The sequence below is a fragment of the Syzygium oleosum genome, unplaced genomic scaffold (genome assembly GCF_021117445.2).
Source record: "Syzygium oleosum isolate NSW1041296 unplaced genomic scaffold, Sole_v2.1 Sole_v2.05, whole genome shotgun sequence".
NCBI classification, from domain to species: Eukaryota; Viridiplantae; Streptophyta; class Magnoliopsida; order Myrtales; family Myrtaceae; genus Syzygium; species Syzygium oleosum.
Genome location: NW_026607489.1, coordinates 1426985 through 1452704, shown reverse-complemented (window position 1 = coordinate 1452704; position 25720 = coordinate 1426985). Strand labels below are relative to the sequence as shown.

The window sequence follows — 25720 nt, the reverse complement described above, 5'->3', positions numbered from 1 at the left end:
AAATAGATAGATGAATTTAGGAATAATACAAATTAAATAGATACAAGAATGTAGGAGATACATGAACTCAAGAAATACATAAATTAAGTAAATACACGAATCTTAAAGATACATGAATTAAGTAGATACACAAATATAAGAAATACATAAATTGAAAATACTAATCTTGTTTTGCTCATATTTATTGATCCTTTAACACTCCATAATTACAACACTCCTTGCCAACGTGGGACGCCAATGATTGTCGAACCGGGATCAGTTAGGGAAACATGGGAATTGCGACTTGATTCACATCCCCATCTCGCACGCTCTTTCCTTCCAAGAATAGCCGAGTAAACGGGAAGGAAGATCACGAAAAGATAGACACCAAAATCCGTGCGTGAATCTCACCATCATACACACATATAAATACCCACGCACGACCCCTCTTCACCTCCCACGACCTCCTTCAACAACCGCTCCAACCTCCCCCGATTCTCAGCTCTCTGTCTCTCTTCACTCTGCCCCTGTTCTTGCTTCCTCCACAGAGCATTCATCAATGGCGGTCGTCACCTCCAAATCTCATCTCCTCCTCCTCCTCCTCCTCTGCATCCTCTCGATTGGTATGTACTAATTTCAACACTCTCTGTCAGCCAAAGAAGAGGGGTCTCTCTTGATTTCACTCTTTCTCGGTTATTTAACCACAATTAGGAAGCTTTCCATGTCTGCACTTTTGCCCTCATCATGCAAAATCTACTGCTTGCATGAGTTTGTACGAATTTAATTAGTGTTAGATCAAGCAAGATCTAACCCATCAATCTTGGTATGAGTAGTGAAAAGATCGCGAGATTTCATCGCTCGAAAAGTTCAAGATTTGCTGATTTCTTTCTTTTTTGCAGCAGGCAATGCTATTGTATCAGCGACAGTCTTCACCCTCCAGAACCAATGCGGCTACACCGTGTGGCCCGGCACTCTCTCCGGCAACGGCGCTGCCCTCCTCGGCGACGGCGGCTTCGCCCTTCCCCCGGGCGGTTCCGTCCAGCTCCCGGCCCCGGCGGGCTGGTCTGGTCGCTTCTGGGGCCGCACTGGCTGCAGCTTCGACGGATCCGGCGCCGGGACATGCATCACGGGCGACTGCCCCGGCGGGCTCGAGTGCACCGGCGGAGGATCCCCACCGGTGACCCTGGTGGAGTTCACCATCGCCGCCCCAAACGCCGGCGGCAAGGACTTCTACGACGTGAGCCTTGTGGACGGGTACAACGTGGGGATGGGGGTGCAGGCAACCGGTGGCACCGGCGACTGCCAGTACGCAGGCTGCCTGGCCGACATCAACGCCGACTGCCCAGCGGAGCTGCGGGTCGCCGACGGGTCGGGGCAGGCGGTGGCGTGCAAGAGCGCGTGCAAGGCGTTCAACGCGCCGGAGTACTGCTGCACCGGCGACCACGGGACGCCGCAGACGTGCGGGCCGACGCCGTACTCGCAGATATTCAAGAGCGCCTGCCCGACAGCATACAGCTACGCGTACGACGACGCCACGAGCACGTGCACCTGTACCGGGTCGGACTATTTGATTACTTTTTGCCCGAACCAGTCTTAATGCCTAGATTCAAACAACATATTATTTCTATTTTTTGGTCGAAATTTTTTTATTTTACTTTAAGGGGTCAAGATTCAGAAACACTGTTGATGTTCGTACGTCAAACTCATTATCTTATGTATTGAAAATTTTAGTCCTGATTATCATGTCGTCCTCATCGGCAATTACTTTTGCAGTCCTAAACGTATTAGCGCACTCAAAATCATAAATCCTAATTACAGAATGCAATTCTCAATTTTTTTTACAAAATTTGTTCAGTATAATTCAAACGGGTTATTGAAAGGAAATCAAACTAAAATGAAATCAGAGGAGGCGAAGGAGGAGGAGCAGAGGCAACGTGATGATGCGGGGTGGTTGGGGAAGCAAATGTGATCGTTGGAGAAATGAGCAGCAGCAAAATGGTGCAAAGACCAGATCTATATGTCCACACTTGGGAAGGTGTCTTTGTCCTTTTAGGGTTGTTGCTTGGCAAGTACTTGCAATTTGTTTGGGTAAAAATGTCCAAGGTGTACATTTCATGAGCGGATAAACATTATTGTTGACATTCCTTTCGCCGCATATACTCAATCGCGTTTCAAGAGTAGCAAGTTCACCGATTATGCTCCATTTTCATGTTGTACTAGTATGTTGCCTCTCTTGTTGCTACAGGATTACAAGTTGCTATTACAATGTGAGTTTATTTCCTAAACCGAAATATACATAATGGTTTTTAGTTTATTTTTAAGGGTTAATACCACAAAAAACCTTAATTTAGTGTATCTGTGATAAATTTACCTCAAACTAATTTTTTTACCATAAAAAACCCCAAACTGATGCTCCTGTGACAAATTTACTCCAAACTAATTTTTTGACCAAACTAGTACACTTGTGACAAATTTACCCTCAGTTAAATTGAATTAATACCACGAAAAATAAAAAATTGGTAAATCTGTGATAAACAGAGGGATAAAATCCTAAACTAGTACAACCGTCAACTGCCATGTATCATCCAACTCAGCAATTTGACAGTAAAATTTAACAAAAACTAACGGAGGGTAAATTTATCACAGATGTACCAATTTGGATTTTTTTGTGGTCAAAAAAATAGTTTGATGTAAATTTGTCATAAGCGTACCAGTTTGAAGTCTTTTGTAGTATTAGCCCTATTTTTAATTTCAAAGAATAAGGAGGACATTTAACGTCTACTATTATTCTACATAATCGACACATCAAGTAGACCTATCAACAAGTGGGTCCAACCTAGTAGCGAGCCTAAAATCATTGTCCATGCTCGCCCATGAAGATTAAGAGCTTAATTTATTTTCTACCAAAAAAAAATGATCGGGGTAGGTAGGTCTAAGTAGGCCAATCTCCGGAAGGAAATTGCTTGCAATAAGCCAACCCATTTGGCCCTATGAGTCAATTTGGAAGATGTTGAGTCCATAATCATCTAAATCTAAGAAGGAAATATCTTACTTGGACGAATCATCACCTATTTAATCTTTAGGAATAAATATTAATTAAAGGAAAATATTAACAACATAAAAAATAAAAAATTGGTCGAAGCCCAACATAAAGCTTTACTTGATCAAATATCGATGTTGAATCACCAATTGAAGATCTTAATTAACCCACTAACATTTCAATCTTCAAACATCAATTGCATGACTTTTTATAAGATTATTGTTAATGATGTGTACGTGGCCGAGTGGTTCTTGAAATGGGGTTTTGTGGGTGAAGTGTATGGACGGATGTGTGTGTGGGATGGTTGTCAATGGGTGAGTTGCAAAAAAAGCAGGATAGAATACGATCGCCACAAGGTAAAAAGGACGTGCCACTAATTAAGGATGATGACCAGGATCGACGAAGTTCACCACCGAGACTTAAAGGACAAGCCACCCACCAAGAATATAGGATTTCGGGATAGGGGAAACTCACCACCAAGGCCTAAAGGGAAAAAACCACGCGCCAAGGATAAAGTGCTTCTTGGTTCAACACCGTAGAGTAATCCACTCTCCAAAGAAATTCGCTCTCACAGAGCAAAATCTCATGTTCTTTTATTCAGCAAGTCTAGTCTGCATTACAATGGAAAAATCTCCTCTATTTATGGAGGGACTAAGACATAGGAAATGACCAAATATTAAAGACCTAGAAACTATTAGCATTTAAAGTCCTTGGAACTTAGAAGTTTGACTCTTGAGACTTACACAACGATTAAAACTCATAAAGACCTAGGAACTTAGAAATGCATTGATAACACATAGGAACTATGAAGTGCAATAAAGACAAGAAGACTTAAAATCTTGATTGACTCTTCACCCTTGCGGTATCTTCCAAAATTCGTCCACCAACTTTGATCAAAGGATAACCATCTCAATAAATCAACAAATGTAATAGGAAATGGCTTGAAATAACCTCTCATTGATTGTTGTCGATCTGCATTGAAATCAACATATGATATTAGTGAATCGATACGAAATATCTGAATGGCTAAAGAAGAATCTACAACTCCTTTAATTGGTAACCTAGTAGATAGTCTCCTCATTAACAGCTTCATTCTTTGACCCATTGAAGTAAATTATAACCAAAGTCAACTTTGACCTGGATGATCATCGATAGTGTTGGGCTCATCAATGGAATCAAGCCGGAATTTAAGGAATGCTCCATAGAATTGGATGCTCCTATATCAGTTAACTGTATTAATGATGTCGAAAATATTCACATACCTATTTTTTCAAGTTTTTTAAAATTAATATTTTATATTTTGATAAGAAGTATAAATACAAGTTATTACGGAGCTTTAGTAGCCACCTAGACAAATATACAAATTTTACTCCTCAAAGTCTTCGTTATAGATGAATGATCTTGATGAAGCACCGAAAAGTCTTCATTATAGATGGATGCAAAAGAAATCACTAACGTGGTGGTGTGCCACGTAGGACAGTTAGCAATGACAGGATCGTCATGTCAACAATATCCAGCGAGAATTGACCGAAAAGACTACATTAAAATTTCATGTAAAGATTTAAGATTGAACTGAAAAAATTGAAAAGTTTAAAACTGAATTAGCATCCGCACAATAAATTTATGATAGATTGGGTAATTTTTCCATTCACAAGTCATAGACAAACAAAATTCAGGGATAATTCTTCCTTTATAATTACAATATGAATTATGGCTAAAATCCAAAACAATGGAGCATCGTATTCATAGCACCTATGCATTTGTCTTCCTCGCTAAGGAATCGAATCCAGAAACGCATTCATGAGGTTTTGGAATTTCTCACAATGTATTGTAGGTACAAAGATGAATGGCTAGCTTGTGGGGTTTCTTCAGGAAACGCGCTTTCCACGTTTGTGAAAGATTAATTTGGGCTTGTACCAATGCACGAGACCAAAATTTTCCCTACCCAAAATTTTCCACGTTTTTTTTTTTATTTTTTTTTTTCGATTCGCCACTTCCTATGGGTTGGGTCTTCAACAAACCGTGGATCGTACAAAGTTGCATGGCGTGTAGTATGCTCACCCAAAAAGGAAGGAGGGTTAGGATTGCCTGATTTGAACTTATGGAACAAAGTGTTATTAGGGCGCACAATGTGGAATCTTATCAATCATCCATCTTCTTCACTTTGGAGCTCCTGGGTCCACAGTACAAAATGCAGAGGAACCCCATTTTTGCAGATGGACATGAAGGGTAGTATGGCCTGGAGTTGGCGATGTCTTCTCAAACTACGTCATGTCCTAACCCCAGTCATGTCTAATCCAAGATATTGTTGTCATGATGTCTTGGATGAACTTAGACACGAGAGTCCGGCTGTGGAGTGGTATAACTTAATATGGAGTAGCGGCGTTAACAAACACAATTTTATTGGTTGGCTAGTATGTAGGGATAGGCTTCCGACAGCAGAGATCATATCACGGTGGATGACTTCAGTCGATGTTCAATGTACCTTCTGTAGGGCAAGTATAGAGAACACGACTCACCTTTTCTTCCAATGCGAATGGACAGGTAGCATCTGGCGCAATATTCTTGCGCAACATGGGATTAGGCGTAATGTATGGGGATGGAATGAGGAGCTTCAATGGATGGTTAGAGCAACAAGAGGCAAAGATTTGGCAGCGAAACTCCTCAAAGTATCTTTCCTAGCGACTGTATATTGCACTTGGATGGAGCGCAACCATAGGCGGTTTCAAAACAATCCAACTGACATTCAGATTATTTTGGCGAAGGTGCAGAAAAATGTAAGAGGTAGAGCTTCACTATACAAAAAAATCAAACCTTCGCAAGCTAACTTTGTTTTAGCTACTTTATGGAGACTTCCTACCTCCATATTCTCGAATTATTAGTACTAGTTGTAATGCCGGGGAATGCCCCTAAGCTGCTGTACATCATCTGTTATATACTACTTACATTTTACACCAAAATTATTTTTTTCTAAAAGTTTAATAGTTGCGAAACAGACTCACGATGCTAAGTTTTTTATCTCGTGACTCATGCTAATGTCCTAGAGTCTTGGATCGGATTGGAGAAACCACAGTTAAGTAATATATGAGTTTGACACGTATTCTTAATTGGTCATCACCTTGTATGGTTACTTTGAATACTCCTTTTGGGAGTTTGGCTCGAGTAGAGCAAGTTGAGTCATGACAGATTGTATTAGAGCATGACTCCCTCCAATAGCTGTGTGATTAGTGGACAAATTAGGTCCTTACATGATTAAATGAGGATAGGAAGCGGTCAAAGAAGTGAGAGGAGGCTTAAACCAAATGCGGCTCTTAATAGATTTTTAAGATGGCAACCCACTAATCAATATAGGTGGTGTATTGCTGGGTGATTCGGACCAACCCTATCGAGGAAGTCGGTTTTTTATTTGGGGTTTTATAACATCTCAGAGTCTCACATTGAATGGGAGAAGGCTTTGTTCAGTGATGTATAAGTCAACACCTCCAAATAGTCAACCACCTTATATGACTATATCATTATCCATTTCCGGAATTTGGCCCATATAGAATAAGCTGAGTCATTACACTCATAATTTGGTACCGAATCACCCTAATTATTCCTTTTAAAATCTAAATTGTTAGGAAATTAACCAACAACACACACTAGTTAGAAGTTTTCCCAAGAGAGGGAAAAGGAAATATAAGTGTTGGAGTTGGCTGATGAGGTCATACAATGCTCAGTAACCAGGGGTATGCAGCTAGCTGCTCAGGAAGCAAGCTTTCACTCAAGGCACGGAAGGCTACTATACTTGCCTACGCGATGGTAGTCAACTAAAGTTAACGTGGAGTTTACCTTTTCCGCCCAAGGCCCCCTAAGTTCTCTCTTGTTGTTTTTTCTCCCGGGAGAGAAGGAATATGAAGAGAACTTACAGGGAGATCCCCCCACTATACCGAAAAGTTCTTTCCCTTATCTCCCCTTGAGTTTTTTAAGGACCTCCTCAGGCCCAAGTAAAGACTAGTTATTTGTCGGTTCAAATCTTCTGGTTTTTGGATTGGGTGTGAATTAAAACCTTCTAACATTGGCTATGTCCTGACATCGACATGGATCGCCATAATGCATGTCAGCCATATTTAGATCCGGGCTAAAAGGTTTTAAAGATGATGATGAGGATTGTGTAGATCTCCCAAAATTGAAACGGAAAAAACATATTTAAGGAATTGGTTAAACGAATAGTTTTGTCACGAAGTGAACTCGTCAAAGTAGGCAAAAAACCACCCACCCATGGGTAACTCAGTTGGTTAGGGCGTACTTGGGATTGTGTGGTTAGGCGCACTGGTCCCAGATTCGATTCCCCAGTTAAGCACTTGTGATTTAAGTGGGGGGCCATGGCGGTGGGTTGCTGTGCTAGTCTCCGCCGAGGAATAATCGATGTGCGCACAAGCTGGCTCGGACACCTCGGTTACCAAAAAAAAAAAAAGTAGGCAAAAACCGATTCGGAGACCATCTAATTGATATACCAAAATAAAGATCGAACATCATTAGTTATGGTGTTTGACTGTTGACATGCATGTATTACGCTGATTGTGAATATTATGAGGATGGTATTTCATGCTTTCTATGAGGGCAGGATAGTATCAAACATCATAAATTGTCCTTGTCACCTAATGTGATGCACCACGGTACATTTATTTACTCTCTCCTGTAGATCGGAATCGAGACGTTTTTATCGTAAAATCAAGTATTTGGTTTCCTGGACATAATTAAGTCGTGGCGTTTAAAGGTTGACATGAATGTATCAGGTTAATCTTGTATATTATTAGGATCTATTACGATAAGTTAACAAAATCACGATGGAGTAGCTGGATAATCATGATTGGTCTGATCCTAAGAACATTAGGTTTGGCTCAGTTGTCAGTTGTCACTTGACCGGCATGATTGAAGTCACAGGACCACTGGTCCGGTCTTTGACTTCTGTCTTTCTTGCCTATCAACAATTCCTTCTTCTTGTTAGGGTTATGACCATTCTTTATTCTATGCTTCCTGTTTAGATAGCTATTTCTCACCAAGATGCTCTCCGTCGCGTTTTTCCTCACGTGTAAAACCAGATAACAACGTGCTCAGTTACTACTTTTAGTTGACAAATAAAGAAGATTATGTACGTGCCGTTCCATTGAAGATAACTTTGAACTAGCTTTCAAACCAGCAATCAACTCTGATTTTAACGTATAAATTACACTTTAGTGTAGCATTGTGAAACTCAGTTCCGATGTTTTGGTGCACTACTCTAACACTATTTATAACTACTCGAGTCAATCCATCGAACGAAGCCCTCAAAAGAAATACTCAAGGCTGTGGCCACCTGAAAGTAGAGTTTTAATTATATGGATAGGTTTATAAGTTCTTTCTCCTGCCATGTGGGACTATGGTATTGTGAGCATAATTCCCTTTATGGCGCTTGTAAACAGGGAAATTGATATTAGAAGTGCCTCAACTATCGTTTAGAGATTTAATTGCTGACTTCACCTTATCAACGAGTCACATTAGATGTTATATAATAAAATATTGCCACGTCAATCGCTGATGGCACTAGTGGTCCGTATTTTTACAAGAGTGGTACTCGAGTAATCGTTCGAAAAATTTTGTCACTAAAGTTAGCGTCGTACGAAAGTCATGGCACTTATAATGTGCTTTTTCCTCCTGTAAACGATTAAAATCACTTTGTATATCTTAGTAATTTCACATCGAGTCACAATATAGACATAGACCTTCAAACATATAAGGATGATTGCACTTTTAGTGTGCTTTTCCTCCGATAAACAATCAAAACCCCTCTATATTTCTTAACAAATAATTTCACATCAAGTCACAATGTAGTCATAGACTTTAAAACAGGTAAGGATGATTGCACCAAAACTTTCGAATAGTGCAACCAAAACAAATTCTAACACATATCCAGTTTGTGCAATCAAGCCATGTCCAATTTGCATATATTGCAAAAATGTTTGGAACTCAATCACACTATACAAATCTTAGATATTATGGTGCACTTATCTTACCTCAAATGAATTCCTTTCAAAAGTTTCTATTCAAAAAAACTGTGAAAAAAAAATTGTAGCTTACATGTCAATATCTGAAATTCTTTTGAAGGTATCAACCATCTCGTATTAAACGAAAAACAAAATTATAAGTGCCGTCAAACGTCAAAAGTAAATGCGACCATAAGAATAAAAATCAAAGTATCGTCTAACTTACAGCCGTGTACTACAAAGACCTATGCAGCTCATATCTTTGTGTTAGCTACCTATAATATATTTGCAATATTAATATCACATATACGTATAATATTTACCATACCCTATTGAAAAAAAAAACTTGTAGGATTCAACGCGGAAAGTAATTATTTTATCATATCAGTGTTTTGGTAACTATATATATAAGATGCTTTTTTGATGGTAGATTAAGGTAATCAGATTCATCCTCGTTTATAGCCACATTGATGTGGGCATTAATCATCAAAGAGTGTATCTCTAAAAAAAGAACCATATCTCAATTAGCCAATCGTTGGTTTTTGACAAGACACCTCCCTCAATTACGTCATTCTTTAATGGAAATATTAATTTCTAGTAGATGTAAAATATTCTTGAAAAGATCTTCGACGTTTTGTTCTTGACTTTATTTCCCATTTAAGACCATCAATAGTTTGAAGACAAAACCCAACTTTACGAAAAGATTAACCAAACCAATTACCATCAAACTAAGAAATAAGGTGTTAATTAGGTGTTAAACATGATTATTGGATACGTTCCGTCCAAGGGGCATTAAGCTCCGGAGCATAGGATGGTACACGTGACTAGATTTGGGGGTCTTTTTGAAATAATTGTACTTTAATTAGGGACATGTGCCGCGGCAGGAACAATACGATCATGTCATGTTCAATGTCAGAGACAAGAGTCTATTAGTTTCTACGTGTACGTTAGAAATAACAAAAAAAAAAAAACAAGAACACATTATAATAATGGAAAATAGTTTTTGTATAGCTAAATAATGGAAAAGGTTATAATTTAGGAAAATAGTGTGTGTATAGCTAAATAATGGAAAAGGTTATAATTTAGAACGAGCAATGCAAATATCATCAAATCTCATATATTCGTTTGTAAATTATGAGTTTGTATTAAATATTCGTGGGCAATAATTTCAACTCTTTTCCTAAAATAACACACATAAACTATTTATTTCTTTATTTAATTTTTTTCCGATTTTTTCACCGACGCATGTGTACACCAAATTACATCCGTATTGAGCATTGATTAAATCTTATCACGCATTTCGGGCATGTGTATTTAATTAGCATCTACAATTAATATATCATCGATAGCATTAATTTCAACTGATGTCGACGCATCAAACAAATTCAGTGCTGAAGTCTCGATCATCGAGTTAGACATCCCTAATGATTTCCTCCTACACATGCACAAAAATGATTGCCCGATAAACCGGAGCCGGAAAACTAAGCACGGCATTACTAACACGTGAAGGCTATATACCGTGTTTTACTTTATATAATCTTTACTATATCCACTTATATAGATAATTCCACTTCGAATCGGCAATTTCCTTTTTAAACAAAGTAAATTCTCGGGAGATCATGACGTTCATAACAAGACATCTCGATTAGAATATTACCTCAATCTTGGGGCGATGATGTGCCATATCCAACTTATTATCTCAAGATTGAATCAATCAAGAAACACGATCAAACAATAATCGCAAAATATCGCAAAAATCCTTCCTCCTTGCTGACGTGGGGCGCCAATGATTGTGGAACCGAGATAAATCTGGTTCTTTTTGGGTTATAGTTGATGGTTCTTTCTCAATTCCACCTCTACTACAGAACCGAACATGAGAGTTTCTTCTCATCCGACTCCTCACAAATGAAACGATTCGAAGTTTATTATTTTATGTAAATATAATGAATCATGGATTCTTTGAGATTTGATCTAATCTATTAGAAATTTCTATATCTTGTTTGGGTATATACTTAAACATGTATTTTTTATTTCTAGATAATTATTTCTAGATAATGAGATTAGGGAAACATTGGAATTGCTACTCGATTCGCATCGCCATCTCCCCACGCTTGTTCCCTCCAAGAAGAGCCGGTTCAACAGGAAGGAAGATCACGAAAAGATAGACACACCAAAATCTGTGCGTGAATTTCACCGTCATCCCCACGTATAAATACCGACGCACGACCCCTCTTCACCTCCCACGTCCTCCTTCAACAACCGCTCCAACCTCCCCCGATTCTCAGCTCTCGCTCTCTTCACTCTGCCCCTGTTCTTGCTTCCTCCACGGAGCATTCATCAATGGCGGTCGTCACCTCCGAATCTCATCTCCTTCTTTTCCTCCTCCTCTGCATCCTCTCGATAGGTATGTACTAATTTCAACGCTCTCTGTCAGCCAAAGAAGAGGGGTCTCTCTTGATTTCACTTTCTTTCGGTTATTTTAACCACAATTAGGAAGCTTTCCATGTCTGCACTTTTTCCCTCTTCATGCAAAATCTACTGTTTGCATGAGTTTGTATGAATTTAGTTATTTTTTTTTATGACCCGGACTCCCGCACCGGCCACACTACAAGAGTCCGACCGGCCAAACACTAATCGGGAGAGAACTAGCCAAACCCACGGATTAGCCTCCGTGTCAGTCAAGAGTGTAATAAGGTGAAAGGCAGAGAAACTCGAACTTGGGATCAGTCACCCACAACCCCAAAGCCCTTGCCACTCCACCAATCAATTGGAGGATTAAATTTTTTTAGTATTGGATTAAGCAAGATCTAACCCCTCAATCTTGGCATGAGTAGTGAAAGATCGCGTGATTTCATCGCTCGATAAGTTCAAGATTTGCTGATTTCTTTCTTTTTTTTTGGCAGGCAATGCTATTGTATCAGCGACGGTCTTCACCCTCCAGAACCATTGCAGCTACACCGTGTGGCCCGGCACTCTCTCCGGCAACAGCGTCGCCCTCGGCGACGGCGGCTTCGCCCTGGCCCCAGGCGGCTCCGTCCAGCTTCAGGCCCCGGCGGGCTGGTCTGGTCGCTTGTGGGGCCGCACTGACTGCAGCTTCGACGGGTCCGGCGCCGGGACCTGCGTCACGGGCAACTGCCCCGGCGGGCTCAAGTGCACTGGCGGAGGAGACCCGCCGGTGACCCTGGTGGAGTTCACCGTCGCCGCCCCGAACGCCGGCGGCATGGACTTCTACGACGTGAGCCTCGTGGACGGGTACAACGTGGGGATGGGGGTGCGGGCGATCGGTGGCACCGGCGACTGCCAGTACGCGGGCTGCCTGTCCGACATCAACGCCGTTTGCCCGGCGGAGCTGCGGGTCGCCGACGGGTCGGGGCGGGTGGTGGCGTGCAAGAGCGCATGCGAGGCGTTCAACACGCCACGGTACTGCTGCACCGGCGACCACGGGACGCCGCAGACGTGCGGGCCGACGCGGTACTCGCAGATGTTCAAGAGGGCCTGCCCGACGGCATACAGCTACGCCTACGACGACGCCACGAGCACGTGCACGTGTACCGGGTCGGACTATTTGATCACGTTTTGCCCGAGCCAATATTAATACCTATATGCGAACAATATATTATTTTATTTTGGTTGGAAACATCGAGTCGATGTTCGTACGTCGGGTTTGAGGCTTATTATCTTATGTATTGAAAATTTTAGTCCATATTATTCATGTCGTACTCGTCGGCAATTACTTTTGCGGTGCTAAACGTATTATCGCACTCAAAGTCTTAAACCCTAATCACGCAATGCAATTAATTCTAAATTTTTTTTAAATAATTTGCGTAATATAACTCAAACGGGTAATTTAAAGAAAAATGACGGGAACCTCACAGGGAAAATCAAATTAAAAAATGAAATAGTCTATTTAATTGCATTCATTGTCCAAGAAAAAGTTTAGGGGGTTCACTTTTTTTCCGTGAATTTGTGATTTTTTTCTGTATGTATTGCAAAGTGAGGTGGGTCCGGTTCTGGTTGGTTTTGGTGAGAAAGAAGCTACCCTTTTTCTCTCTTTTTTCCTAAATTTTATTAAATTAAATTTGTTTTTGTTTTTTTGTTTTTTTGTAATTTAAAGAGACAAAGGGATCTGAGAGGAATCAGAGAAGGAAAGGGGGAGCAGAGGCAACGTGAGGAAGGGTTTGATTGGGGAAGCAAATGGGGTGGTTGGGGGATGAGCTGCAGGAGCAAAATAGTGCAAAGACCAGATCTATATGTGGGTGGTTTTCCTGTTTATTCACCCTTGGGAAAAAGTATTCGTCCTTTTCAGATTCTTGCTTGGCAAATATTTGCAAATTGTTTAGGTAAAAATCTCCAAGTTGCTTATTTCATACGTGGATAGACATTGTTCTCTAAATCCCTTTCGCGGTGTATAATCAATCACGTTTCAAGAATCAGTGGTATGTTCACTGATTATGTTCCATTTTCATGTCGTACTACGATATTGTCACCCCAATTGCTACGGGAGTACAAGTCGCTATTACAATGTGAGTTTACTTCCTGAACCGAAATATACATAATGGTTTCTAATTTATTTTTAATTTCAAAGAACAAGGACGACATTTAACATCTACTATTATTCTACCTATTTGACTAGGGGTGTGCAAAATGGACCGCCTAATCCGAGAACCCCCCGGACCGGCCGGTTTGGTCCGGTTCCCGGAAATGTTGGTCCGGTTCCCGGTTCCTAAAAGTGGAACCGGTGTCTGGGCGGTCCGGTTTCCGATTACAAAGGAGAATCGACCGACTATAAATACTTTTTTATTTTTTTATTTCTCTAAAAAATTTGTAAAATGTGAACTAAACTTTGAGTGAACCTCATTGACAAAATTAGAAAAATGTGAACTAAACTCTAAGTGACGAGATCCATTGGACCGAACCGGAATCTGATCGAACCCAATCCGGTCCCCGGTTCCCATATTGAGAACCGAGAACCGATCACCTCTATAATTGACATATCGAGCAGACCTATCAATAAGTGGGTCCAACCTAGTAGTGAACCTAAAATCATTGCCCATGTTTGCCCTTAAAGATGAGCTGGCCAGTCTCCAGAAGGAAATTGCTTGCATAAGCCAATCCATTTGGCCCTATGAGTCGATTTGGAAGCTATTAGGTCCATAATCATCTTAATCTCAAAGGAAAATATCTTACTTGGACAAATTATCACCTATTTAGTCTTTAGGAATAAACATTAATTAAGGAAAATATCACCCAACATAAAAACTTCACTCGATTAAATATCGATGTTGAATCACCAAATGAAGATCTTAATTAACCCACTAACATTTGAATCTTCAAACATTAAATGCATGACTTTTTATAAGATTATTGTTAACTATATTGGTGATGTAAAAATACTCGCCTACCTAATTCTTTTTTCAAGTTTTTGATAATTAATATTTTTTATTTTTTATAAGAAGTATATATACAAGTCATTACGGAGCTTTTGTAGCCAGTCAAACAAATATACAAATTTTACTGCTACAATGTGATCATTACCCTAAACACCATTACTCATAAACACCACTTCAATTGTAAAATTAAAAAAAATTACATTGACGGAAAATACTAAAAGAGTAAAAGAACAAAATAATAAGGTAAGTTTGTGTGTAAAGGTCTTTTAAGGGGTGTCATGTATCTCCTCGTGATGACCCTTATAGACCAAATTCTTTTGGTTATTACCATAATATACCGATTTAATTAATGTGCTTAAGGATTTCTAGATTTTGTTTTGACTTTTATACCACAAACAAAAAAATCATCGTACTACATACCTCCTATTAAAAAAACATAATTAAAGTTCGTTTTAACAATATCTAAATTTTTCAATTTTCTTCTAAAAACTTTTACCGGTTCAAACTACTTGTCGGCATGGACTTAGGAAACATATTTAAGGCAACGGTCGTAAGAAAATATATTATAAATTCTAATAACTACCTTAAGTTGTAAAAGTTGAGAATATGTACCCTCTTTAAAAATATATATTTAGGAAAAAAGGTAAATTTAATATTCAAATGGTGAGAAAGGAGAGTAAAGATGGGCCAAAAAAAAGAAGAGAAAATGTTACTTGTCAATTTGAAAGTAAAAAATGAATAAGATAGACATAGGGTAGCCGCTCTAGTTCTAATTTTAACTCCAGGCGCTTATCACTAGTAAATTTTCTTGATGGAGTTCCTTTCCGAGAATTCTTATTGGGGCTTAGCATGCCAGTTCCATTCACCACCGGCAAGAACATCAGCAACTCTTGCGTTTATGGGTAGACCAGCATCATGAACAACTCAATGAGGAAAAACATCCGCCAAAGTGCCTGAAGGATGCCTAGGATCCAGCCACAGGGAAAGTATCTCTGCCATCACCAGTAGCATATGTAAGCAGAGGTCTAATCTCAGCTCTTGGCTTCAGCAGTTTCCTCCAAATATAAGAGGATATGGAGGTAATTGCCAAAAACTTTGTTGCTTCAGCAAGTTAGTTCTCACTCAAGCTACCCAGAAAGATTTAGAACTAGCGAGCAAAATCCAGATCAATTTCATTGCAGCAGCTCGAGTCCATCGATGAACTTGTTTCAGTCCTAGCCTACCTTCTTTCATGGGCAAACACACATCAGTCCACTTCACCCTGACTCCTTTTTTTTTCCATATGTACAGGTCCACAAAATGGAATTACAACTGTGGTGCCACGTCACTTATGCAATAGTCCACTCATTGTACGGCAGGTGTTAATGTGTGCCCTCCTGTTTGAAAGTCTCTTTCCTAAGAAAATATTCAGTGGTTTGTTGTCAGCCCACAGCCCACGTGACGTGATTGAGCCTAGTCAGCTCCACGCAAAAGTCGACATGTGTCCTCTGACGTGGAATAAAAAATTAAAATCGGAAGCCCATCTTTCTTCTCTTTGGCGCAGGCTGCAATAATGGACTGAGCCCTCTCTCTCTCTCTCTCTCTCTTCTTTGTAACAAAACATATTTCGATTGAATGGAGGCTCTTTTTCTCTCCCTTTTCATGTTTTTATGTCTATCGTCTACAACAAGCTTCTATCCTCTCTTCCTCTACGAGCCCTTTCTTTATCCCTCACCCACCGCTAGCCCTCCCCTCCTCCTTCTTCTTTGCCTTTGTCCTCGTCATCGTCGTCGCCTTTCCGGCTCCGGTTCTAGAAATTGCTGACTGGCTCAGGTTCTGATTTCGGGCTAGGTATGTTGCCAACGATTTTGAAGTGGAAGAGGCCTGCGAGGCTAGATATACCGATAGAGGTGTATGACGCCCCAGAACGTCACATGCTACACATGTCATTTCTGTTTATACTTATAGTTATAATTACGCATACGGAAACACAATAACATTTTCGCAACATACCTTACAAAATCGCACGAGTTTAACAATACACATGTCTTCAACTTTTCACAAGCACAATTATTTATTATCACAACAAAATACACAGTCCTGGGAAAGGTCAGGGTCACATAACACTACTACAGTCATATTAACCAAACCACCATCCAACCCGAGGATTAGTGGACTCCCCTATCATCTCGTCCCCTCCATCACCATGTCCTGGGGACCATCCTACAAACTAAAAAATAAGGGGTGAGTCGAAGCTTAGTAAATAAAATCTCTAAATCTAATATAGGAGATTAGCTTACCAATCAACCTGATACTATCAAACAACGTGAGCTTAAGCAATAACGAATGCATAAGCACATGCTCTAACTTCACTATCATGATATGTCAATAGAAACCATTAACAACATTGCATAAAATCATTCATTCAAATATAAACAAATGGCATATTATTTTGTGATGCACTAGTATCGCCTAGTGCCATATCATCATGAATTTATATACACATGAGCATGCATCTTATTCATTATTTCATCACATCCCGATTCACGGGGCATCTCAACTCCGAGGTATCCCGTACATTCGATGGGGCATCCTGATTCTGCAACATCTTGACTCCCGAGGCATCCTAAAACACTCCCCAGAGCATCCCAACATGTGGGGCAACGTCGCCACCCTCACGTGGACGACGACACTTTTCTCTTTTAATAGTCAATATTATCATGCAACATTAATGCACATGAACATGTTCAACATCAACATTCAATGCACCACATCATTTCACTTAGCCATCACCGATTGAACATGTTCAACATCAACATTTGGTACATTATGCAAATTATTATTGAAATACAATTGCCACGTCTTTTCCATGCATTACTTACATAAGTAATAATAACACATTGGCCTCTTTTTATTTTCATGCAAGCCATGATAACATTCTTAGAGAATTGACACGTGAATATCAATAACTCAATTAATCGACAACGTGAATATCCACAACTCAATTAATCGACAATGTGAACATCTACAACTCAATTAATCGACAAGGTGAACATCGACAACTCAACAATCAACCACGTGATTAATCGACAACACTTGGCTAGTAATTCGATAACTTAATCAAATTACAAAAATATCGCTTTCAGGTTAAGTAATCTTCATTTCCACATCTTTCACACTAAAAATTGTCATCACATCTTAGAGAAACAATCAAACACCCCTTAGGAAATCTATCGAACACCTCTTAGGCACGGAACAAGCTTAACGATCCAATTCAAGTGAACACAAAGATTTCACGTACCATCATTAAAACTTACCCACACTTGACAACGAAGGCAAACAAAATATAACAACCATCAACCAACCAAGTCAAGAGTACTAAGTAAATTAATCTAACTTAGCCCCTACAGTTTTCACTTACCTTGAGAAAATTGAGCGGTTTAAAGCTTTGGTCACCTTCAATCAAAATAGATGAAACCAAAAATCAATGACACTTGATTTACAATCGACAAAACCGTTGATGGAAAGTAATGAAAGTCGGCGGTACCTTTTTAACTCAAAAGATCGAAACCGAAATTTTAGAAATACGAGTGGGGCCTCCACTTTTACTCGGGTTATTGAAGACAAATGAAACTTGAAGAGAATGTCTCTTTAGAAGTTGAAAGCGAGAGTTGAAGGGAAGTGGAAAGTTGATCGGTGAGGTGAGTGAAGAGAGTTCTCTTCCAATTTATTCACATGGCAACACAAGAAATGAAGGGATGAAATTGTTTAACCATAGTTAAGGTAATAAATGTTTATAGGGTAAATCATGAAGCCTAAAGGTAGAGAGGCAAGTTGTTCCAATGAAATGAGTTCATGTGGCCTATATGCTAATAACTAGGGTGCAATTGGCTTGATGTTATTGGCCACAAGACCTCTTCTTCATTGGCCAAGTAAGGAGATGATTCATCACTTGCTTTTAATGAGGCAAGGCTAAAATTGGTAATGTAATGTGCTATGTCATTTGCTTAGGCTAAGTATAATGTCATCAAGGCATGTGGATTGGAACCGTTGGTAGTAAATACGAAGAGGTGGCAAGCTCCAATGAGAGACAAGTGGCTTAAATCAAATGATTCCCAAAGTAGATATTTAATAATTGCCAAAACGATAGATGTATAGGTATGACAACAAGGAAAAACCAGTGTCCGTTTAAAATACTAATAAGTCCAAAAAATATTTTGAACCCACTGGTGAAAGATAATGGATGCTGAGAAAATCTTAAATCCGTAAATTTAAAACTTAAAAACCATCAAACAAGCGATTCGGAGCATATCTATCCCTTTCTACAACTAATATGGCAACAAATCAGTTACCCCCACTCTATACCATCAAAGTACATGTTAATATCTATTAACTTAATCTTAACACATCGGACTACGGGCGATAACGATCACGCCAAAGCATCCTAAATACTATTTTCTTAAGTAGAAAATTTCGGATGTCACACGGTGCTAAGTTTTGGGGTTCCGGGGAAAAGGTTTCCGAGGCCCTTTCTTTGTGGTTTTTGAAGTGGGACCAGAAGAGGCATCCAAGGCCCTTTCTCTCCAAAGAGCCACATTGGTTGCAGTTGCTGGGTCGCCACAACACGTCGCCTCTGCCTCCATCGTCACCTCAAAGCCCTATCGACAAACTCTCTAAGATTATACACGCTGCTCGCATTTCTTCATCAAACATATTAGGGTTTTCCTTCCTCCTCCTTAGCCGCATAGTAATATTTTCTCGCTCTTCCATCTCTCTCTCTCTCTCCTCTCTCTCTCTCTCTCTCTCTCTCTCTCTCTCTCTCTCTCTCTCTCTCTCTCTCTCTCTCTCTCTCTCTCTCTCTCTCTAGCTTGTGCATATAATGTTGATCTATCGCGCCTAATGGTGAATCACTGAGAAAGAAAATGTTATGCATATAATCTTGATCTATCTTGCCTAACGGTGAATCACTGAGAAAGAAAATGTTGCAAATGCTTGTCTTTATAGGGTAAGGGAACAAGGAGCTTTGGTAAGAGAAGGAACAAGATGCACATGCTATGCGTGAGGTGTGGACAACATAGCTTCCACCTTTAGAAGAGCCATTGCAGTGCCTGTGGCTTCCCCTCCGTGCGCAAGAGTAAGTGTATGTATACGTTATAGTCTGTCTCTCTAGAATTGATCAGAGCAAATAGCGTGCTTGTGATGGTTGTTTGCATCTTACTGTGCTTCATGTTGAGCTCCATTAGTACACGAGCTCGAGTTGTATCTAATCTTGATTAGTTGCTTATCGATGTACAGTGAGATAATGAAGGAGAGAGGTTCAAATGTAAGATACGGATGAGAGAATCAGTCCAATGATTGAGTGGATGATCCATTTTGCATAGTGTCTAATTCTTCTTGTGTATAGGATTATTGTGATTTGCTTGTAAAGGTGGAGGAAGATTTGGTGGGTGGAGCTTAGTGAAATATGAATTTATTGTCAAGAGTTTGTAGGTGTTTATGAGTAGAGATCTTGTCATGGTTATAGTAATACAAAATATGACTTAAATATGCACATGCATAATCTTTTGAAGTCACTAACTTACATTTGTACAAATTTACGACATATTATTCTCAGTACTTCGCTGCTAGCTGATTTGTTCTCAAGATAAATGGATGACTTCAAAATCAAAGTTTGTTTTTACTTTATCTGCCTCCTTTAAATGATTAGATTTTTTTCTTTTAAAAATTCATAGAGGCTGCAAAGGATAATATCATTGTGCATAATGCTAATAAAGAATTTGAATTTAGAATTGGCACGACATTTGCTAACGAGGATGAAGCTTACAAGACATACAATACATATGCAATTATCAAGGGATTTGGAGTGAGAAGAGGACAAAAGGCAAACAATAGTAAAGGTATATTGAGAACATGCACATTTCTCTATAATTGTAAAGAACGCTCTCTACCAATCCGACTTCATGAACAAAGGGATGTTTACAGGACAATGAAGAGAATTGCATGTCAAGCTTGCATAAAATTCAAAATCAAAGATGGAGTTTGGGTAGTCAACAACTTTAAGGATGTTTATAATCATCACTTCATCGATGATACATAGAAACACTTGATACGATCATAGTGGCACATGGTAGTAACTAATAAAAGTATTTTGACTTCTATGGCTGGAGCTGGTATAAGGGCTACGAAAGCGTATTCCTATCTTAGTGGTGAAGCGGGGGGACAAGAGCATGTTGGCTTTACTTGATGTGATTGTCAAAATTTCTTACAATCGAAGAGAAGAGACTTCATTAGTGCGGGTGATTGTCAAAATCTCATTAACCATTTTAATTGCTTACAATCAAATGGAAGCAATTTTTCTTATACATTTCAATTGGATGAGGAAAAGAGACTAACCAACTTTTTTGGTCTAATGGTGTATCCAAGCTGGACTATAAAAATTTTGGGGATGTGGTGATATTTGATACAACTTACCGTACAAATAAGTAAAATATGGTATGTGCACCTTTCGTTGGGTTGAATCGTCATTGGAAGTTGTTATGCATTTTTATTGGATGAAACTATTGCATCTTTTTGTTTGGGCAATTCAATCCTTTTTAGAGGCAATGGGTAATAAGCACCCAAGACTTTTTTTACCGATCAAGATCATGCTAGGGAAAATGCCATTAAGACCGTACTTCCGAATACTAATCGCCGTTTATGTGTATGGCACATTGGGAAAAATGATATGCATCATATCGAGCATCTTCTCAAGAAATCGAATTTTTGCGATAAATATTGGCATAAGCTTTTATATCATTGTGAATCTGAATTTGAAATGGAGAATGTTTGGAAAGTTATGTGTAATGGAGCTTGAAGGAACAAGAAGTGGTTGGATAATGTGTATCGGCTGCGTTATAAATGGTGTCTTGCATTTGGCTAGGATATTTTTTCTGCAGAAAGCAAATCCACTCAAAGAAGTGAACACAAATAATGTCTTCCAAGATATGACATGTAAGATCATGACTTTGTCTAAATTTGTCAACTATTATGAGAAGCAATTTGAAAAAATGCTCATTTCTGAAGTGGTTGATGATTTTGAGTGTGCTCGAGGAAAGTCGCAAATTAGGGTTGAAAATAGTGGAATTTTGATACATGCTGCAAATGTGGACACTCATGTTCATTTATAGGAATTTCCAGGTTGAGTTCTTGCATGCTTTGACTGTGTTTGTTTGTAGATCGGAAATTGATGGGCCATTACACACTTATATCGTGGCAACTGAAAGTAGGAAAGAAGGCATGCTATTTGTTTTAGTCCAAGTGATTTAATCATTACATGTAGCTATAAGTTATTTGAAATGCAAGGATGGTTGTGTAGGCATACTTTATGCATCTTGACACATGTTGTAAATGTTACAAGCATTCACTCACAATACTTTCTGAAGATGTGGACAAAAGATGCAAAACAAGGGACTTATTGTGATGTTGGACAAAGCTCTCATGCAGCGGTGAAGTCAAAAATATTGTGTTTGAAGAGGTTGATGTAGATGGCTTTCAATGTTATGAACATTATGATGGGGTTAGTAATACAACCTAGAGGAAGAGTGAATAGGTTGTTTCAAGAATTTTAACAACTTTTGTGGAAAACAGTCGATGCTAAGAAAAGATCAAATTAAGATGATGTTTCAGAAACAGTGAGCTTATTGTGCGCTTATGTGATTTAAAACAGAGAAAAATAATAACACACAAAGATATATAGTTGTTTTAACTTTATCCACAATCCTACGTCCACTCTCACCACTAATAGCCACATGTCGGGTTGAAATACACTAGTAATTTGCTGAACAAGTTACAACCAGTACACATCAATCCTTTCAGAAGATAGATCACTCTATTAGGAATTAGGAATTGATATTACTCAATACACTTGATCTTTTAGCATAATTACAATGTAGCAAGAATCACAGACAGATAAGAGATTTTTGGTAAAGACACTTGTAGCAGATTTCTAGATTTGTGTCTTTAACGTCTCTTACTTATTAGCATCATAGATCTTCTCTTTTATAGGCATCCTCAAACGGACTGTTAAAGCTGTTTTGGAGAAGCAAGAGAGCTGTTAGGAGTTCGTTGGTGCTGCTATCCGAAGATGTTACTGCCCATACAATCTTTCTCGAACATTTGCAGACTACCTAAAATAGCTTATGCTTCTATCCAGTCGTTGTGGCTCTGACATACTGTCAAACGGCGTATTCTCAGATCTTCCATCTCTTCTGTTGTATATGTCTAGTTCACAACGGCTATAATAGCGAATCAACGATCACATTAAATGATCCGTTTCTATAACAATATGAACTTTCTGATCTCCTCAGCTTAAAGCAAATATTGTCTTGTAGCTGATTTTTAGAGAATCGTTGGTGCTATTTTTACAGACATAATAAATACATGGTCCATTTTAGTTCTGTAAACATTATCACAAACATCTGCAATCATCAATGTAAAATATTATACTAAAGATAGTTTTGGAATCATCAAAATTTTCTTGAAATGTTTCTCCAACACGTTGGTGCAAATCATGATGTTATGGAGGAGCTTCCAACTACAACCTTACTATGTCTTCACTCCCATATCACAAACAAAATGTAATCTTTGACAGGTAATGATCATATTGAAGTTCGAATACTTGATCCCCTTCGGCAAAGACCAAAAGGTGTACCCAATATTCAATTGAAGGGCGGTAGAGAAAAGCCTCCTAATGCACATGAGGCACATCACACAAAGTATGATGCTTGTTTAATTTGATAAAGTGATTTCATCAATGAAAGGTATGAAGTTATTATGATACTCTCGCTTTTGTGCAGGATTGACCTTCTGCGGTCATTGCCGATCTTCCTTCACCAAGCAAGTTCAATGTGGAAGCAATTGATGCATCAGAGGATTTGTTTTTTATAAGAAAACATTTTTTTTTAACTTCGATTGCACTATTATGTGTAGCCGGAGGAGCATACCGTTTCTCCTCTTTCTTTTTCTTTTGTTGTATGACCTCAGAGAGAGAGAGAGAGAGATTATAGATGGGCATCGGAATGAGCACGTTCGTCATCAGATGGATCAACTTTATCGCTATGGTATAATTTTTATTCTCTTCTGGCTTTAAAGTAAGGATTATCCTTAAAGTAACCTCCTTTATGTTAATTACTTGCAGTGTCGGAGTACCCAATCGTTTATTGTTCACTTTTCAACGGCTTATGATGTTCATGATTTTGCCATTTTTCCGCTGTTTTTGTGACTAGGTCATTGTATTACTTAGAATGCCGGATTTGCTAACATAATATTCTTTGGATTATTGTGAGATTAATAACATGGTGTGACGTGTGAGCCACGACTTCTTAAAAGAGTGAACTCCACGATAATTTCTAATTATTTATTATTTATTTTTTTATGACCCAAAACAGACTATTTTTTTCGCGATAAATTAAGGACAGATAAATAAGCATTTCTCCTGTTCTTTTTAGTGATTTCATCGTCCGGATGCTCCGGAGTAATTTCGTCAAAATGTCGAAGTCCCGTGCGAAAGTGGTAAGGGGACGAAATGTGTGATCTTGATCCCACTCATAATCTCAAAAGGGAATCAATCAAGAAACACGATAAAATAATAATCGGAAAATGTCGCAAAAGTCCTTCCTCCTTGCCAACGTTGGACGCCAATGATGATCGAACCGGGATCAGTTAGGGAAACATGGGAATTGCGACTCGATTCACATCCCCATCTCCCCACGCTCTTTCCCTCCAAGAACAGACGATTGAACAGGAAGGAAGATCACGAAAAGATAGACACACCAAAATCTGTGCGCGAATCTCGCCATCATCCCCACATATAATTACCCACGCACGACCCCTCTTCACCTCTCAAGTCCTCCTTCGACAATCCTTCTGTCTCTCTTCACTCTGCCCCTGTTCTTGCTTCCTCCACAGAGCATTCATCAATGGCGGTCGTCACCTCCGAATCTCATCTCCTCCTCCTCGTCCTCTGCATCCTCTCGATAGGTATGTACTAATTTCAACGTTCTCTGTCAGCCAAAGAAAAGGGGTCTTCTTTAATTTCACTTTTTTTCGGTTATTTTAACCACAATTTGGAAGCTTTCCATGTCTGCACTCTTGCCCTCTTCATGCAAAATCTACTGTTTGCATGAGTTGTATAAATTTAAGTGTTGAGTTAAGCAAGATCTAACCCCTCAATCTTGGCAAAATTAGTGAAAGATGGCGAGATTTCATCGCTCGAAAAGTTCGAGACTTGACGAAAAAGATTTGTACTGATTTCTTTCTTGTTTTTTGGGCAGGCAATGCTGTTGTATCAGCGACGGTCTTCACCCTCCAGAACCAATGCAGCTATACCGTGTGGCCCGGCACTCTCTCTGGCAACGGTGCCGCCCTTGGCGACGGCGGCTTCGCCCTGGCCCCGGGCGGCTCCGTCCAGCTCACGGCCCCGGCGGGCTGGTCCGGTCGCTTCTGGGGCCGCACTGGCTGCAGCTTCGACGGGTCCGGTGTCGGGACCTGCGTCACGGGCGACTGCCCCGGCGGGCTCAAGTGCACCGGCGGAGGAGCCCCGCCGGCGACCCTGGTGGAGTTCACCGTCGCCGCCCCGAACGCTGGCGGCATGGACTTCTACGACGTGAGCCTTGTGGACGGCTACAACTTGGGGATGGGGGTGCGGGCGACCGGCGGCACCGGCGACTGCCAGTACGCGGGCTGCCTGGTGGACATCAACGCCGACTGCCCGGCGGAGCTGAGGGTCGCCGACGAGTCGGGGCGGGTGGTGGCGTGCAAGAGCGCGTGCGAGGCGTTCAGGACGCCGGAGTACTGCTGCACCGGCGACCACGGGACGCCGCAGACGTGCGGGCCGTCGCGGTACTCGCAGATGTTCAAGAGGGCCTGCCCGACAGCATACAGCTACGCGTACGACGACGCCACGAGCACGTGCACGTGTACCGGGTCGGACTATTTGATCACTTTTTGCCCGAGCCAGTCTCTTATTTCCTAGATGCGAACAATATGTTATTTTATTTTGTTATTACTTTAAGTGGTCTTCACGCAGAAACATTGCGTTGATGTTCGTACGTCGGGTTTGAGGCTCATTATCTTATGTATTGAAAATTTTAGTCCTGATTAATCATTGCCGCACTCGTCGGCAATTACTTTTGCAGTGCTAAACATGTTATCGCACTCAAAATCAATTAAATTTCAATTTTTTATATAAAAAGCGCAATATAATTAAAATGGGTAATTCAAAGAAAATTATAGGAATAATTTGTTCGAGAGTGGAACCTACGCTATTATAACGGTTCCGATTTTTGGAA

The 25720-nt window shown here is 39.9% G+C and overlaps 1 protein-coding gene across 6 annotated transcripts; it reads left to right on the top strand.

The window, feature by feature from the left end:
• The first annotated feature begins 351 nt into the window (after positions 1 to 351).
• Positions 352 to 25480, top strand: LOC115680892 (pathogenesis-related thaumatin-like protein 3.5). 6 transcript variants are annotated; one of them, XM_056312002.1, is made up of 2 exons: positions 352 to 602; positions 24704 to 25480. In XM_056312002.1, the coding sequence occupies exons 1-2, from the start codon at positions 539 to 541 to the stop codon at positions 25402 to 25404; spliced, it is 765 nt and encodes a 254-aa protein (XP_056167977.1). In that variant the 5' UTR covers positions 352 to 538; the 3' UTR covers positions 25405 to 25480. The 6 variants fall into 6 exon arrangements, with proteins under 6 accessions (XP_056167977.1, XP_056167979.1, XP_030460591.1 ...); XM_056312004.1 differs by lacking the exon at positions 24704 to 25480 and adding an exon at positions 11928 to 12680; XM_030604731.2 differs by lacking the exon at positions 24704 to 25480 and adding an exon at positions 882 to 1804 and having other exon boundaries at positions 383 to 602.
• Positions 25481 to 25720: the final 240 nt, after the last annotated feature.